At 41.4% G+C, this 14,747-nt stretch overlaps 1 protein-coding gene across 12 annotated transcripts in view; it reads left to right on the forward strand.

Moving 5' to 3' along the window:
- The window catches only part of RC3H1 (ring finger and CCCH-type domains 1), a 473,299-nt gene that overhangs the window by 183,317 nt on the left and 275,235 nt on the right, over positions 1-14,747 (forward strand). For all 12 annotated transcript variants that reach the window (XM_053693264.1, XM_053693271.1, XM_053693272.1 and 9 more), the window contains exon 6: positions 10,463-10,663. In XM_053693264.1, coding sequence (XP_053549239.1) covers positions 10,463-10,663 — 201 coding nt within the window. The remainder of the gene's footprint in view (positions 1-10,462; positions 10,664-14,747) is intronic.

A 14,747-nucleotide genomic window follows, 5' to 3' on the forward strand; every position in this document is an offset into this window, starting at 1 on the left:
AAGAGCACCACAGCAGAGCTGTTAAATAGCTCCTCCCTTCCCTCCCACTCCAGTCATTCTCTTTGCCTACGTTAGTGATAGGAAGAGGTAAAGTGAGGTGTTAGAATAGATTCTTCAATCAAGAGTTTATTTTTTTTAAAGTAGTGCCAGATTGTACTGCTTTGTTCTAGGGTGTAGCCGTAGTCCATATCAGTCTCTTGGTAGAGCCTTGGTGGCTTTAGAGCAATGGGAACTTGTGGGACATAATTCTCACTGCACCTCCCATAATTTTGCTGCCCTTTATCCTTCAGTCTGAGGTAATCATTCACTCAGCATTTTATTTTCCTCAGGTCGATGTGAGGGAGAGGACCTCTCAAGCCTGAGAGGTGCCTTGCTGCCAGGCAGAAGTAAAGGTAAGTGCTGCCTTACGTTTCTGGGGAATAAGGAACTCAGAATTTCAGTACAGAAATTCAGTACAGAAATAATTTGCACAAGCTGAACATAAGGGACTCTGTGGGAATATAGCCCTTTATGTTGGGGACGTTAAGCTCTTTTCTTAGGAAAGAGTATTGGGGCAGTGTTATGTGTTCATCCGCAGTTTAAAGGCACTGGGGCTGGAGTTAAGTTTGCACATTTAATGGCTCTGGTGGTTTTACTGCTTTTTGTCAGTCATTGAATAGAGCCGCATATGGTTACGCCCACAATGGGCGGTCCTTCTGGTTTATGCACGCCACTGTAGCGCTTCAGTTATTTCATAGTGCGACATTGGAAGGAGTTAGCCGATCTGGTCTGGAGTCGCATGTTGATAGAAAAAGCATGCGTTACTAGGGCAGACTCTGTGTTTCTTTTCTTGCTCACTATCGTTGTGGTGTTCAAAACGACTCATTTCCAAAACGGATCGTTAGAAGAGGATTTCTAGCGATCTTCTGTCAGGTAGGAGCACCTCAGCAGTGGCTGAGGTGCAGAAGTATTTTTTAGCAGTAAAGAAAGGAAACTTTTGTTAATCTGACAATCTGCAGTAAAGAAACAAAAAAACATTTTAAATTTAAAGAGACAGTAACTGTTTTTATAACTAATTTATTGCAATTTTTTATAATTTCTGTTTATCATTTTATTTCATTTTTATCATTTTACAAATTGTGAACAAGTATGGATCAAGGGGATTTGCAGAGTGTCACCTACTCCTTATGTTTTTGACGCCAATGTGGAAGGACTTGTTATAGGGATGATATTTTCTGAGCCAGTTTCCTCTAAGGCAGATGTTGTCCTAGAGTCTAATGATGAGGGACAATATATGCCGCAACTTTCTCCCCAAGCGTCCCAAGTTATACCACCCTCACAAGCAGTGCCCTGCGCTTCAACTATAGTCCCTTCTGGGATTTCGTTACAAGACATAGCTTCTCTCATGTCTTCCACTATTTCTGATTCTCTGTCTGCCTTTCCAATGGTGCAGGGCAAATGTAAGAGGAAAGCCAGACATTCAGGATGCGAGTCTTCTGGTGCAATTGTCACAATTTCAGAGGCTTCCTCTCAACATCCTGAAGAGTAGGGTACTACAGTACTTTCTGAAGGAGAAGTTTCAGATTCAGAGAGCCTATTACCTCTGACAGACTCAGAGGTGGTATCTTTCAGATTTAAACTTGATCACCTTTGTCTGTTACTCAGGGAGGTTTTAGTTGCCTTGGAGTATAGTGACTCCACAATGGTGGTTGTCCCTCAGAAGTCTAGTAAGCTGGATAGATATTTGAAGTTCCTTCTTACACAGATGTTTTTCCAGTACCAAAAAGAGCTACTGAAATATTTCTAAGGAGTGGGACAGACCGGGCATTCCTTTTTCTCCCCTCTCCTATTTTTAAGAAGATGTTTCCAATAGCCGATGCTGTTAAAGAAGTTTGGCAAACTGTCCCTAAGGTAGAAGGGGCCGTTTCCACCTTAGCGAAGAGAACTACTATTCCCATAGAGGATAGTTGTGCTTTCAAACATCCGATGGATAAAAAGTTAGAAGGGTTGCTCAAGAAGATTTATGTACACCAAGGTCTGCAGTGGCAACCGGCTGTGTGCATTGCCACCGTTACTAGTGCGGCGGCATATTGGTTTGATGCTTTGGCTGAGGCCCTCAGGACTAAAACTTCTTTGGAGAAGATTCAAGATAGGATAAAGGCTCTTAAGCTTGCTAATGCCTTTATTTTGGACGCTTCCCTTCAAGTGGTCAAGCTGGGAGCTAAGATCTTGAGTTTCTCTATTCTAGCCCGTAGAGCCTTATGGTTAAGAAGAGCTTGTTTGGACCTGAGCTGAATAAGATTATTTCTGATATCACGGGGAGTAAAGGACATCTTCTCCCTCAATATAAGAGAAATAAACAGAAAGGATGACAGAGTAATTTTCGTTCCTTTCGAAATTTTAAAGGAAACTCTTCCTCTAAGCAGGAACAGTCTAAGTCTACATGAGACCCAACCAGTCTTGGATCAAAGGAAAACAGTCCAAGAAGCCGGTTAGTGATTCCAAGTCAGCATGAAGGTCAGGCCCCCGATCTGGGATCGGATCTGGTAGGGGGCAGACTTTCCTTATTCGTTCAAGCCTGGGTTCAGGATGTCCAGGATCCCTGGGCAATAGAAATAGTGTCTCAGGGATAAAAACTGGAATTCTAAGTTTTTCCTCCCAGAGGCAGATTTCTTCTTTCACGGTTGTCTGCAGTCCAGACAAAGAGAGAGGCGTTCTTACGCTGTGTAGGAGACCTCTCCGCTCTGGGAGTGATTGTTCCCGTTCCAAGTCAGGAACAGGGTCGGGGGTTTTATTCCAAATCTGTTTGTGGTACCAAAAAAGGAGGGAACCTTCAGGCCAATTTTAGACCTCAAGAGTCTAAACAAGTTTCTCAGGGGTACCGTCCTTCAAGATGGAAACAATATCGTTCCATTGATCCAGGAGGGTCAATTTATGACAACAGTGGATTTTAAAGGACATGTATTTGCATGTTCCCATTCACAGGGATCATCACAAGTTCTTAAGGTTTGCCTTTCTGGACAAACACTTCCACTCTTCCTTTCGGTCTTGTCACATCCCCAGAATCTTCACAAAGGTTCTGGGATCTCTCTTGGCGGTGCTTCGATCAAAGGGCATTGCAGTGGCACCTTATCTGACGACATTCTAGTCCAGGCGCCATCCTTTCAGCTATCAAGATCCCACACGGACTTGGTGTTGTCCTTCCTAAGATCCCACGGATGGAAGGTAAATTAGAAAAGAGTTCCTTAGTTCCAAACACAAGGGTAACCTTCTTGGGAACCATAATAGACTCGCTGTCTATGAAGGATTTTTTCTGACAGAAGTCAGGAAATTAAAGATAATCGATACTTGTTTAGCCCTTCAGTCCCACTCAAACCATCAGTGGCTCAGTGCATGGAGTTATCAGGGCTAATGGTGGCGACAATGGACATCATCCCGACAACATGCTGAGGCAATGGAAGGGAGATTATGGGCACTTGTCTCCTCGATTACTTCTGGAGCAGGAGACAAGGGATTCTCTTCAATGGTGATTGTCTCTGGATCATCTCTCCCTGGGAACCTGCTTTCGCAGATCATCTTGTGTGATTGTGACACAGATGCCAGCCTTTTAGGGGTGGGGAGCAGTCTGGGGCTCTCTAAAGGCTCAGGGAAACATGGATTCGGTCGGAGTCTGTTCTACCCATAAACATTCTGGAACTGAGAGCGATCTACAATGCTCTTCTCTTGGCGTGGACCCCAGCTAGCCTCGTTTCAGTTTATCAGGTTCCAGTCGGACAACATAACGTCAGTGGCTTACATCAATCATCAGGGAGGAACGAGGAGTTCCTTGGCGATGACAGAGGTATCAAAAATAATTCAGTGGTGCGGAGGCCTATTCTTGCTGCTTGTCGGCGATCCCAAGATACGGGTTCGAGATCTTGGGACCCCAGGCAGGAACTGATAGATGCTCTGGTGGCCCTTGGGGCCTTCAATCTAGCATACCTGTTTCCTCCGTTTGCTCTTCTTCCTCAAGTAATTGCTCGAATCAAACAGGAAAGGGCCTTGGTGATCCTCATCGCACCGGCCTGGCCTTGCAGGATTTGGTATGCAGATCTGGTGGAGATGACATCTCTACAACCTTTGAGACTTCCGTTGAGGAAGGACCTTCTGATTCAGGGACCCTTCCTTCACCCAAATCTAGTTTATCTGAAGCTGGCTGACTGAGATTGAACGCTTAATTTTATCCAAGCGGGGATTTTCTGACTCTGTCATAGAGACCATGATTCAGGCTCGTAAGCCTATTACTAGAAGGATTTACCATAAGATTTGGCGTAAATATCTCTATTAGTGTGAATCCAAGGGCTACTCATGGAGGTAGAGTTAGGATTCCTAGAATTTTTCCTTTTCTCCAAGAGGGTTTGGAGAAAGGTTTATCGACGAGTTCACTAAAGGGGTAAAATCTCGGCCTATCTATTTTGTTACACAAATGTCTGGCGGATGTTCCAGAAGTACAATCATTCTGTCAGGCCCGTGGTCAGGATCAGGCCTGTGTTCAAACCAGTTACTCCTCCATGGAGTCTTAATTTAGTTCTCAAAGTTCTTCAAGGAGCTCCGTTTGAGCCTATGCATTCCTTAGATATTAAGTTGTTATCTTGGAAAGTTTTATTTTCTTGTTGCTATTTCTTCTGCTCGGAGAGTGTCAGAGCTCTCGGCATTACAGTATGAATCTCCTCATCTTATTTTCCATTCAGATAAGGTAGTTTTAACGTACTAAATTTAGGATTTTTTCCTAAGGTTGTTTCTGATCTTAACATTAATCAGGAGATTGTTGTTCCTTCCTTGTGTCCTAATCCTGCTTCTCAGAAGGAAAGACTTCTGCATAATTTGGATGTGGTCCGTGCTTCAAAGTTTTACCTGCAGGCGACTAAGGACTTTCGTCAGTCTTCTTCTTTGTGGTTTTCTCTGGAAAACGCAAGGGCAGAAAGCTACGGCTACTTCTCTTTCTTTTTGGCTGAAGAGTATCATACGTTTTTGCATATGAGACTACTGGACAGCAGCCTCCCGAGGAGGGTAACGGCTCATTCCACGAGGGCTGTTTGCTTCCTCATGTGCATTCAAAAATGAAGCTTCTGTGGAACAGATTTGCAAGGCTGCAACTTGGTCCTCGCTTCACACTTTTTCAAATTTCTACAAATTTAACACTTTTGCCTCGGCTCAGGCCGCTTTTGGAGAAAGGTTCTTCAAGCAAGTGGTGCCTTCCATTTAGGTTCCCTGTCTTGTCCCTCCGTATCATCTGTGTACTCTAGCTTGGGTTTTGAATCCCATTAGTAATTAAGATGATCCATGGACTCATTGTGTCTTAAAAAAGAAAATTTATGCTTACCTGATAAATTGGATTTCTTTTTTGACACAATGAGTCCACGGCCCGCTCCTTTTCTTTTAGACAGGTTGTGGGTTTTTGTAAACTTCAGACACCTCTGCACCTTGGCTTTTCCTTCTCTTCCTAACTTCGGTCGAATGACTGGAGTGGGAGGGAAGGGAGGAGCTATTTAACATCTCTGCTGTGATGCTCTTTGCCTCCTGCTGACCAGAAGGTGAATATCCCATTAGTAATTAAGATGATCCGTGGACTCATCGTGTCAAAAAAGATATACATTTATCAGGTAGCATAAAATTTTCTTTTCCACTTAAGCAAGACCCACTACTATTCATATGGAAGATAGTTCTTCGTTTAGGGGTCCAATGGGCTTAAAATCTGAGTCCTTACTTTGGAAATTATTTTCCCAGACAGCCCTTCAGCTTAGACCTGCTGTAGCTATCATCTGTGTGGCCACAGCAGCATCCTTCTAGTTTGATTCTCTTTCTCATTGGTTTCTGACCAATCAATGTTTTTAACTGCATTAAAGTCCTTAAGATGCTAATGATTTTATTTTGGATGCAATTTTTTACATCATTAAAATTGATGTCAAGAATATGTCCATTGCTGTTTTTTTTTTTTTTTTACTTTTATTTTTATTGAGGTCATACAGCTTGAACATAAACAAGCTTACAGGACAACAACAGACATAGGCATATGTCTCGACAATAGTATGAGTATTAAACAAAGCAATAACAGACATAGGCATATGTCTCGACCATAATATGAGTATTAAACAAAGCTCATAATTCACAACTCACACACAGAGGAGAAGAACATTTTTCCAGATAAACTCATGTGATTGGGAATATATAAACAGGTCCTGTGTTTTGGAATACTAACCTCTTTTATGACTATGACATTATTTCCCAAACCAATAGGTTGTGACTCATGGACAAGTAAAGAGAAATATGGGGAATATAAAAAACTTAAGAATAACATTATCTAGATCTATTAAGTCATAGAAAGTGGTGAAGGATGGGGGATATTCTTAGCCGCTATATTGCAACAGGTAAATAAAGAATAATAGGGAAAATTACGAGGGAATCTACGTTCCTTTGTTTACTTGGTAAACTAACCCCGGGAGGGGGGGGAGGGTGGGGCCAAAGCTTCAATACCTCTAAACCTATAACTATCGGGCAGACAATATTTCTGGGGCAGTGTTTATGGTATGGAGTTAAGAAAGTTCTAGGGTGCAGAAAAGTGAAGTGAAAGCGTAGAGCTTATTATGTCTCAGGAGGAGTCCTTGGGCTTGTAGAGAGATGGTATAGGGCCAACTATGATATCTCCCCTCAGGGATTGACGTCACCACTGGACGAAGCCGGACAAGGGATATGACCCACTCTCTTTCAAGAGTGGGAAAGGATGAGGGGAGAAATCAATAACGCTGGGGAATTAGTACACTCTTGGGAGTAAAGATGACTCGATATATCATACTTGTAAACACATATAGCGAAATAAAGTCTAATGTATATATCCAAGTTAGAAGTGTAGGAGCCCAAGAGCGCTATAACATAACTAATTAGTGGTAATATAGACATACGCCATTCTATGTGGCTTAAGAACTATAAATATGTATAAAACTTCAAACAAAGTATTGACAAACAGAGAACGTATTACTGTGTGGTATATTGTGGCTGTAAGGAAAACCTAACACAGGGTGTTGCCATAATCCAGTCCGTGAAGCCCGCTGAAATGCATGAACATGGACTCCATCTTCTAAACAGAACTAGATGTCCATTGCTGTTTTATTAAGGAGAACCTTATGGCTTATATCTTGGCCAGCTGATATGGTCTTTAAGAATCGGCTGCTGTGGTTTTCTTAAGAGTCATAATAGACTGTTCAGGTGCGTCTGTTTCTTACAGATGCTCGCAGAACCAAACTTCAGAAGGCTTTTCATTCTCTACAGATGGCTCATTCTCCAACTGTAGCTCAGTGTATGGAAGTAGTGTTCCTCATGGTGGCAGCGTCAGACACAATGCCCTTTGCTTGCTTTCATTTCCATCCACTCCAATTGTCCTTGTTTCAGCAGTGGTTTAAAGATTATTTTCAACTGGACCGGCAGGCCTGTCTCTGTTCTTCAGTCAAACAATCTCTCTCTTGGTGGAGGGAGAGTCCCTGTTTGACCCTTGGAGTGTCCTTTCTTTGGCATGCTTGGACTGAGGTCACTACACATGTAAGTTTGATGGGTTGGGGCATTGTTTGGGGTACCCAGAGAACGCAGAGACTATAGTCTCCTGTGATTCTTCGGGCCCTTCAGGCTTGGCTATCTTCTCAAGCAAGAAAATTTAATTTGGTTTCAGTCACTGCTTTGGCATACATCAACCATCAGGGAGGGACTCGCAATCCCTTAGCTATGCGAGAGGTATCTCACATTCTATCTGCACACAGTAAGCCATTCACATTCCCGCAGTCAATAATTGGGAGGCGGACTACCTAAGTCGTCTGTCTTTCCAGGAGAATGGTCTCTTCATTAGGATGTGTTTGATCAGTTGAGGTGAAGTCTACCGGAAATAGATCAAATGGCGTCCAAGTTGAACTGCAAACTCCCAGATACTTGCGCCAGATCAAGAGATCCAAGAACTCACATTGTAGATGTAGTTTGTCCATGCAAATTTTCAACTGGCCTTTCTATTCTCTCCATTTGTTCTTCTTTCAAGAGTCATTGCCAGAATCAAACAGGAATCATCTTCAGTAATACTCATAGCTCTGGCGTGGCCCAGCAGAATTTGATAAGCAGACCTGATTCAGATGTCATCTCTTCCTCTATGGACCCTACACTTGAGAAAGGATCTTCTTTTTTAAGGACCTTTGTATCATCCGTACCTCAAATCACTTAGTTTGACAGCGTGGAGTTTGAACTCCTAGTTCTCAAGAACAGAGGTTTCTCAGACTCTGTTATTTCTACTTTGCTACAGGCTAGAAAGCCTGCCACGCAGAGAATTTATCATAAAATCTGGAAAGCTTACTTTCTTTGGTGTTCTAGAGGTTTCTCTTTGAAATGTTTTAGAATTCACAGGAACCTTCTGTTCCTTCAGGATGGATTAGATAAGGATTTATTAGCCAGCTCTTTAAAGGGCAGATTTCTGTTGCGTTTCACAAAAAGTTGTACACTAACAAGAAGTTGGTGAGAATTTGTCCTGTTATTAGGTCCATTTCTCCCCCTTGGAATTTGAATCTGGCTCTTTCCGTTTTGCAAGGTCCCCCTTTTTAACCTATGCATTCTCTGGATGTCAAATTTTTGTCTTAGAAGGTTCTCTTTCGTCTAGCTATTCTCTGCTAGATGAGTTTCTGAATTGTCAGATCTGTTTTGTGATTTCCCCTTTTTGGTTTTTGATCAGGATAAAGTGGTCTATTGGACCAAAAAGGTGGTGTCTTCAGAGTATAATTATCAGGAACTTGTTGTTCCCTCTCTGTGCCCAAATCCTCCTAACTCTAAGCAACGCCTGCCTCACAATTTGGATGTGGTCAGAGCCTTAACATTTTATCTTCAGGCTACAAAAGATTTTAGACAGACTTCTAGCTTATTTGTTTACTTTTCAGGTACCCAAAATGGTCAGAAGGCTTCAGTGGTGGCTTTAGCTTCATGGCTAAAGCCGATTTATTCATGAGGCTTACTTGGTTGCGGGAAACCACCTCTGAAAAGAGTAACTGCTTATTTCACTAGATCTTTATCTATGTCTTTGGCCTTCAAGAATGATGCCTCCTTGGAACAGATTAGCAAGGCAGAAACCTTGTCTCCCCTTCATATCTTTCTAAATTTTGATGTTTATGCTTCCTCCAAAGCTGCTTTTGGTAGGATATTCCTTCAAGCTTCTGTGTCCAGCAAATAGGAACTGCCATCTTTTTGTTCCACCCATCCTTAACGTGAGCTTTCGGCTTGTATCATACATGTTATGGACGCATCTTACAAAAGAGATAAGTATTCTTACCGATAAATTGTTTTTCTTTCGGGGTGATGAGTCCATAAGACCCGCTTGGGTTTTTCCTTTATGGGCAATAGTTCTTGTTTGCGCCCTGCTTTCTGTCTTTCCTATATTTTCTGTCTGTCTACTATACTCCTCTATAAGTAAACTGAGTGGGGAAAGGTCGGTTCTTGACCTCCTAGTTGCAGGAAATATATCCCACATTATGGGCACCTATGAACTCTCTTCATCCAGAAAGAAAACAATTTATAGTAAAGTATGAATTCTGTCTTTCCTCCACTTGGGAAATGTATCAAGTTATTTATAATTTTTAATGATAAATGACCAAGCTGTATCTAAATTGAGAGATGGACAAACCTTTTATTTACACATTAAAAAGAATATATGATGGCCCCAAAGGCAGTAGCACCCTAAAGTGGGTTACAAAATGGGGAGATATATTGTATATTAGGATAACAGACAACAGGACCTGTTACAAAGGTTGTGTTTTGCAAGTGTTTGTATAAATCCTTTGAGCATTAAATAATCTTCAATGAATAAATAGTTCATTTTACATGGGGTGTACCAGCAGAATGATTGCTATACTCTCAACTGGTTAATTAAAGGGTCAGATTGCTCTAAATATTTCTCCCCATTAATTTGTTACGAATGATCAATTTTTACTGAGTATATTGTTTACAAATAGCTCCTTTACCTTTATATCAGCATTTGAAATAGCTAATTTAGCTGGTGGTATCCCTGCCTATACTGAACGTTTCTATAGCTATTGACAAGCTATGTAAACACAGCCAGAAGAAATTGCTCTCCCAGTAGGTTGTTGGAGAGTTAAGTAATAAAATGTTAATCATTGTTCTCTGTAAGAATTGGACTTTAGTGTACATACAGACATAAGACAAGGAAGTGTGTGTGTACAGAAAGTGATTTACTTGCAAGTTCAACTGATTTTAAGGGGTTGTGGTTTCAAAGAACTAAACCGGATATTTCATATACACAAATAAACCTAAAGAAGCTAATTCTCATATGTAATACTCTGCAGTTGGTGTTACAATTGATAAGAAATACATTAAGTGAAAAACTATTTTACAGTTCACTGTCCCTTTAATAGGCAGTTCTACTTAGTATCAGTATGCAGTTCCTTTTATACTGCTTTCTCAATTTCAGGTTACAAAGCGTGATGAAGATTCTTCCTTGATGCAGCTAAAGGAGGAATTTCGCACTTATGAAGCATTGCGCCGAGAGCATGATTCCCAAATTGTGCAGATTGCAATGGAGGCTGGTCTGCGTATCGCCCCTGATCAATGGTCCTCTCTTCTATATGGAGATCAGTCTCATAAATCACACATGCAGTCCATCATTGACAAGGTAACAGCCTCTTTCCTGTTCTTGCTTCTATCCATTTGACTTACTTATAAAGTGTTTATTTAGCTCCTCACATAATTGGGGTGCGCACATATTTTGTTCTATGTTTTAACTTTAGGGGGTTGTGTGAAACTGATTCAGATTTCCTTTTGAGTTTTGTTCTTTTTATTGCAAATAACAATAACAAATCTGCCTTGTTTCTTGTTTGGCATTTCTGGTTAAAATACAGTGTAAAACTAGGTTTAATATATATTTTTGCTTAGTTGAATGTTAATTATGTGTACTAATCATATTTGCCTTTTGTATGCCATTGCTAAAATTTGTCATTCAGAGTTTTAAATTAATGGGTCAGTAAAGTCTTAATTAGGCAATTATGATTTAGACAAAGCATATAATTTGAAACAACTTTCTAGTTTACTTCTATTATTTAATTTGCTTCCTTCTATTGTTATCCTGTGCTGAAAGGTTTATCTAGGTAAGCTCAGGAGCAGCAAATACCTTAGGTTCTAGCTGCTGATTGGTGGCTGTGTGTGTGTATATATGTGTGTATATATGTGTGTATGTATGTATATGTATGTATACATGTATGTATGTATGTATGTGTGTATATATATATATATATATATATATATTTATATTTATTTACATATACACACATACATACACAAATACACACACACTGATTGTCATTGGCTCACCTATGTGTTTAGTTAGAAACCAGTAGTGCATTGCTGCTCCATCAACAAATGATACAAAGAGAATGAAGGAAATTTGATAATAGAAGAAAGTTGTTTAAAATTGTATGTTCTTCCTAAATCGTAAAAGAAAAAAAATGTGGGTTTCATGTCCCTTTAAATTTTAAACAAACTTCTATTGAGTGACAGGGCTAGCACAAATTTTTTCTATGGATTGTGTTTCTTCTTCTTCTGACAAACCACTTTTCTCCAACATAGGTGTGTCCGGTCCACGGCGTCATCCTTACTTGTGGGATATTCTCTTCCCCAACAGGAAATGGCAAAGAGCCCAGCAAAGCTGGTCACATGATCCCTCCTAGGCTCCGCCTACCCCAGTCATTCTCTTTGCCGTTGTACAGGCAACATCTCCACGGAGATGGCTTAGAGTTTTTTAGTGTTTAACTGTAGTTTTTATTATTCAATCAAGAGTTTGTTATTTTAAAATAGTGCTGGTATGTACTATTTACTCAGAAACAGAAAAGAGATGAAGATTTCTGTTTGTATGAGGAAAATGATTTTAGCACCGTAACTAAAATCCATGGCTGTTCCACACAGGACTGTTGAGAGCAATTAACTTCAGTTGGGGGAACAGTGTGCAGTCTCTTACTGCTTGAGGTATGACACATTCTAACAAGACGATGTAATGCTGGAAGCTGTCATTTTCCCTATGGGATCCGGTAAGCCATGTTTATTAAGATAGTAAATAAGGGCTTCACAAGGGCTTATTAAGACTGTAGACTTTTTCTGGGCTAAATCGATTCATTATTAACACATATTTAGCCTTGAGGAATCATTTATTCTGGGTATTTTGATATGATTATATCGGCAGGCACTGTTTTAGACACCTTATTCTTTAGGGGCTTTCCCTAATCATAGTCAGAGCCTCATTTTCGCGCCGGTATGGCGCACTTGTTTTTGAGGACAGCATGGCATGCAGCTGCATGTGTGTGGAGCTCTGATACATAGAAAAGTCTTTCTGAAGGCATCATTTGGTATCGTATTCCCCTTTGGGCTTGGTTGGGTCTCAGCAAAGCAGATTCCAGGGACTGTAAAGGGGTTAAATATAAAAACGGCTCCGGTTCCGTTATTTTAAGGGTTAAAGCTTCCAAATTTGGTGTGCAATACTTTTAAGGCTTTAAGACACTGTGGTGAAATTTTGGTGAATTTTGAACAATTCCTTCATACTTTTTCGCAATTGCAATAATAAAGTGTGTTTAGTTTAAAATTTAAAGTGACAGTAACGGTTTTATTTTAAAACGTTTTTTGTGCTTTGTTATCAAGTTTATGCCTGTTTAACATGTCTGAACTACCAGATAGATTGTGTTCTGACTGTGGGGAAACCAAGGTTCCTTCTCATTTAAATATATGTATTTTATGTCATAAAAAAATTTAGTAAAAATGATGCCCAAGATGATTCCTCAAGTGAGGGGAGTAAGCATGGTACTGCATCATCCCCTCCTTCGTCTACACCAGTCTTGCCCATACAGGAGGCCCCTAGTACATCTAGTGCGCCAATACTCCTTACTATGCAACATTTAACGGCTGTAATGGATAATTCTATCAAAAACATTTTAGCCAATATGCCCACTTATCAGCGAAAGCGCGACTGCTCTGTTTTAGAAAATTCTGTAGAGCATGAGAACGCTGATGATATGGTTTCTGAAGGGCCCCTACACCAGTCTGAGGGGGCCAGGGAGGTTTTGTCTGAGGGAGAAATTTCAGATTCAGGAAACATTTCTCAACAAGCTGAACCTGATGTGATTACTTTTAAATTTAAGTTGGAACATCTCCGCGCTCTGCTTAAGGAGGTGTTATCCAATTTGGATGATTGTGATTATCTGGTCATTCCAGAACCACTATGTAAAATGGAAAGGTTCTTAGAGGCCCCGGGGCCCCCCGAAGCTTTTCCTATATCCAAGCGGGTGGCGTACATTGTTAGTAAAGAATGGGACAGGCCCGGTATACCTTTAGTACCTCCCCCCATATTTATAAAATTGTTTTCCTATAGTCGACCCCAGAAAGGACTGATGGCAGACAGTCCCCAAGGTCGAGGGGGCGGTTTCTACTCTACACAAGCGCGCCACTATACCCATAGAAGATAGTTGTGCTTTCCAAGATCCTATGGATAAAAAATTAGAAGGTCTGCTAAAGATGTTTGTTCAGCAAGGTTCCCTTCTACAACCAATTGCATGCATTGTCCCTGTCACTGCAGCCGCGTGTTTCTAGTTTGATGAGCTAGGAAAGGCGATTATTAGTAATTCTTCTTCTTATGAGGAGATTATGGACAGAATTCGTGCTCTTAAATTGGCTAATTCTTTCACCCTAGACGCCACCTTGCAATTGGCTAGGTTAGCGGCGAAAAAATTCTGGGTTTGCTATTGTGGCGCAGAGCGCTTTGGTTAAAATCTTGGGCAGCGGATGCGTCTTCCAAGAACAAATTGCTTGACATTCCTTTCAAGGGGAAAACACTCTTTGGCCCTGACTTGAAAGAGATTATCTCTGATATCACTGGGGGCAAGGGCCACGCCCTTCCTCAGGATAGGTCTTTTCAAGACCAAAAATAAACCTAAGTTTCGTCCCTTTCGCAGAAACGGATCAGCCCCAAGGGCTACGTCCTCTAAGCAGGAAGGTAATACTTCTCAAGCCAATCCAGCCTGGAGACCTATGCCAGGCTGGAGCAAAGGAAAGCAGGCCAGGAAACCTGCCACTGCTACCAAGACAGCATGAAATGCGGGCCCCCGATCCGGGACCGGATCTGGTGGGGGGCAGACTCTCTCTCTTCGCTCAGGCTTGGGAAAGAGATGTTCTGGATCCTTGGGCGCTAGAAATAGTCTCCCAAGGTTATTCTCTGGAGTTCAAGGGGCTTCCTCCAAGGGGGAGGTTCCACAGGTCTCAGTTGTCTTCAGACCACGTAAGAAGACAGGCATTCTTACATTGGGTAGAAGACCTGCTAAAAATGGGAGTGATTCATCCTGTTCCATTAGGAGAACAAGGGATGGGGTTCTACTCCAATCTGTTCATAGTTCCCAAAAAAGAGGGAACGTTCAGACCAATCTTAGATCTCAAGATCTTGAACAAGTTTCTCAAGGTTCCATCGTTCAAGATGGAAACCATTCGAACACTTCTTCCTTCCATCCAGGAAGGTCAATTCATGACCAAGGTGGATTTCAAGGATGCGTATCTACATATTCCTATCCACAAGGAACATCATCGGTTCCTAAGGTTTGCATTCCTGGACAAGCATTTCCAGTTCGTGGCATTTTCTTTCGGATTAGCCACTGCTCCTAGGATTTTCTCATAGGTACTAGGGTCCCTTCTGGCGGTGCTAAGACCAAGGGGCATTGCTGTAGTAC

This window comes from Bombina bombina, chromosome 10 (genome assembly GCF_027579735.1).
Source record: "Bombina bombina isolate aBomBom1 chromosome 10, aBomBom1.pri, whole genome shotgun sequence".
Taxonomy (NCBI): domain Eukaryota; kingdom Metazoa; phylum Chordata; class Amphibia; order Anura; family Bombinatoridae; genus Bombina; species Bombina bombina.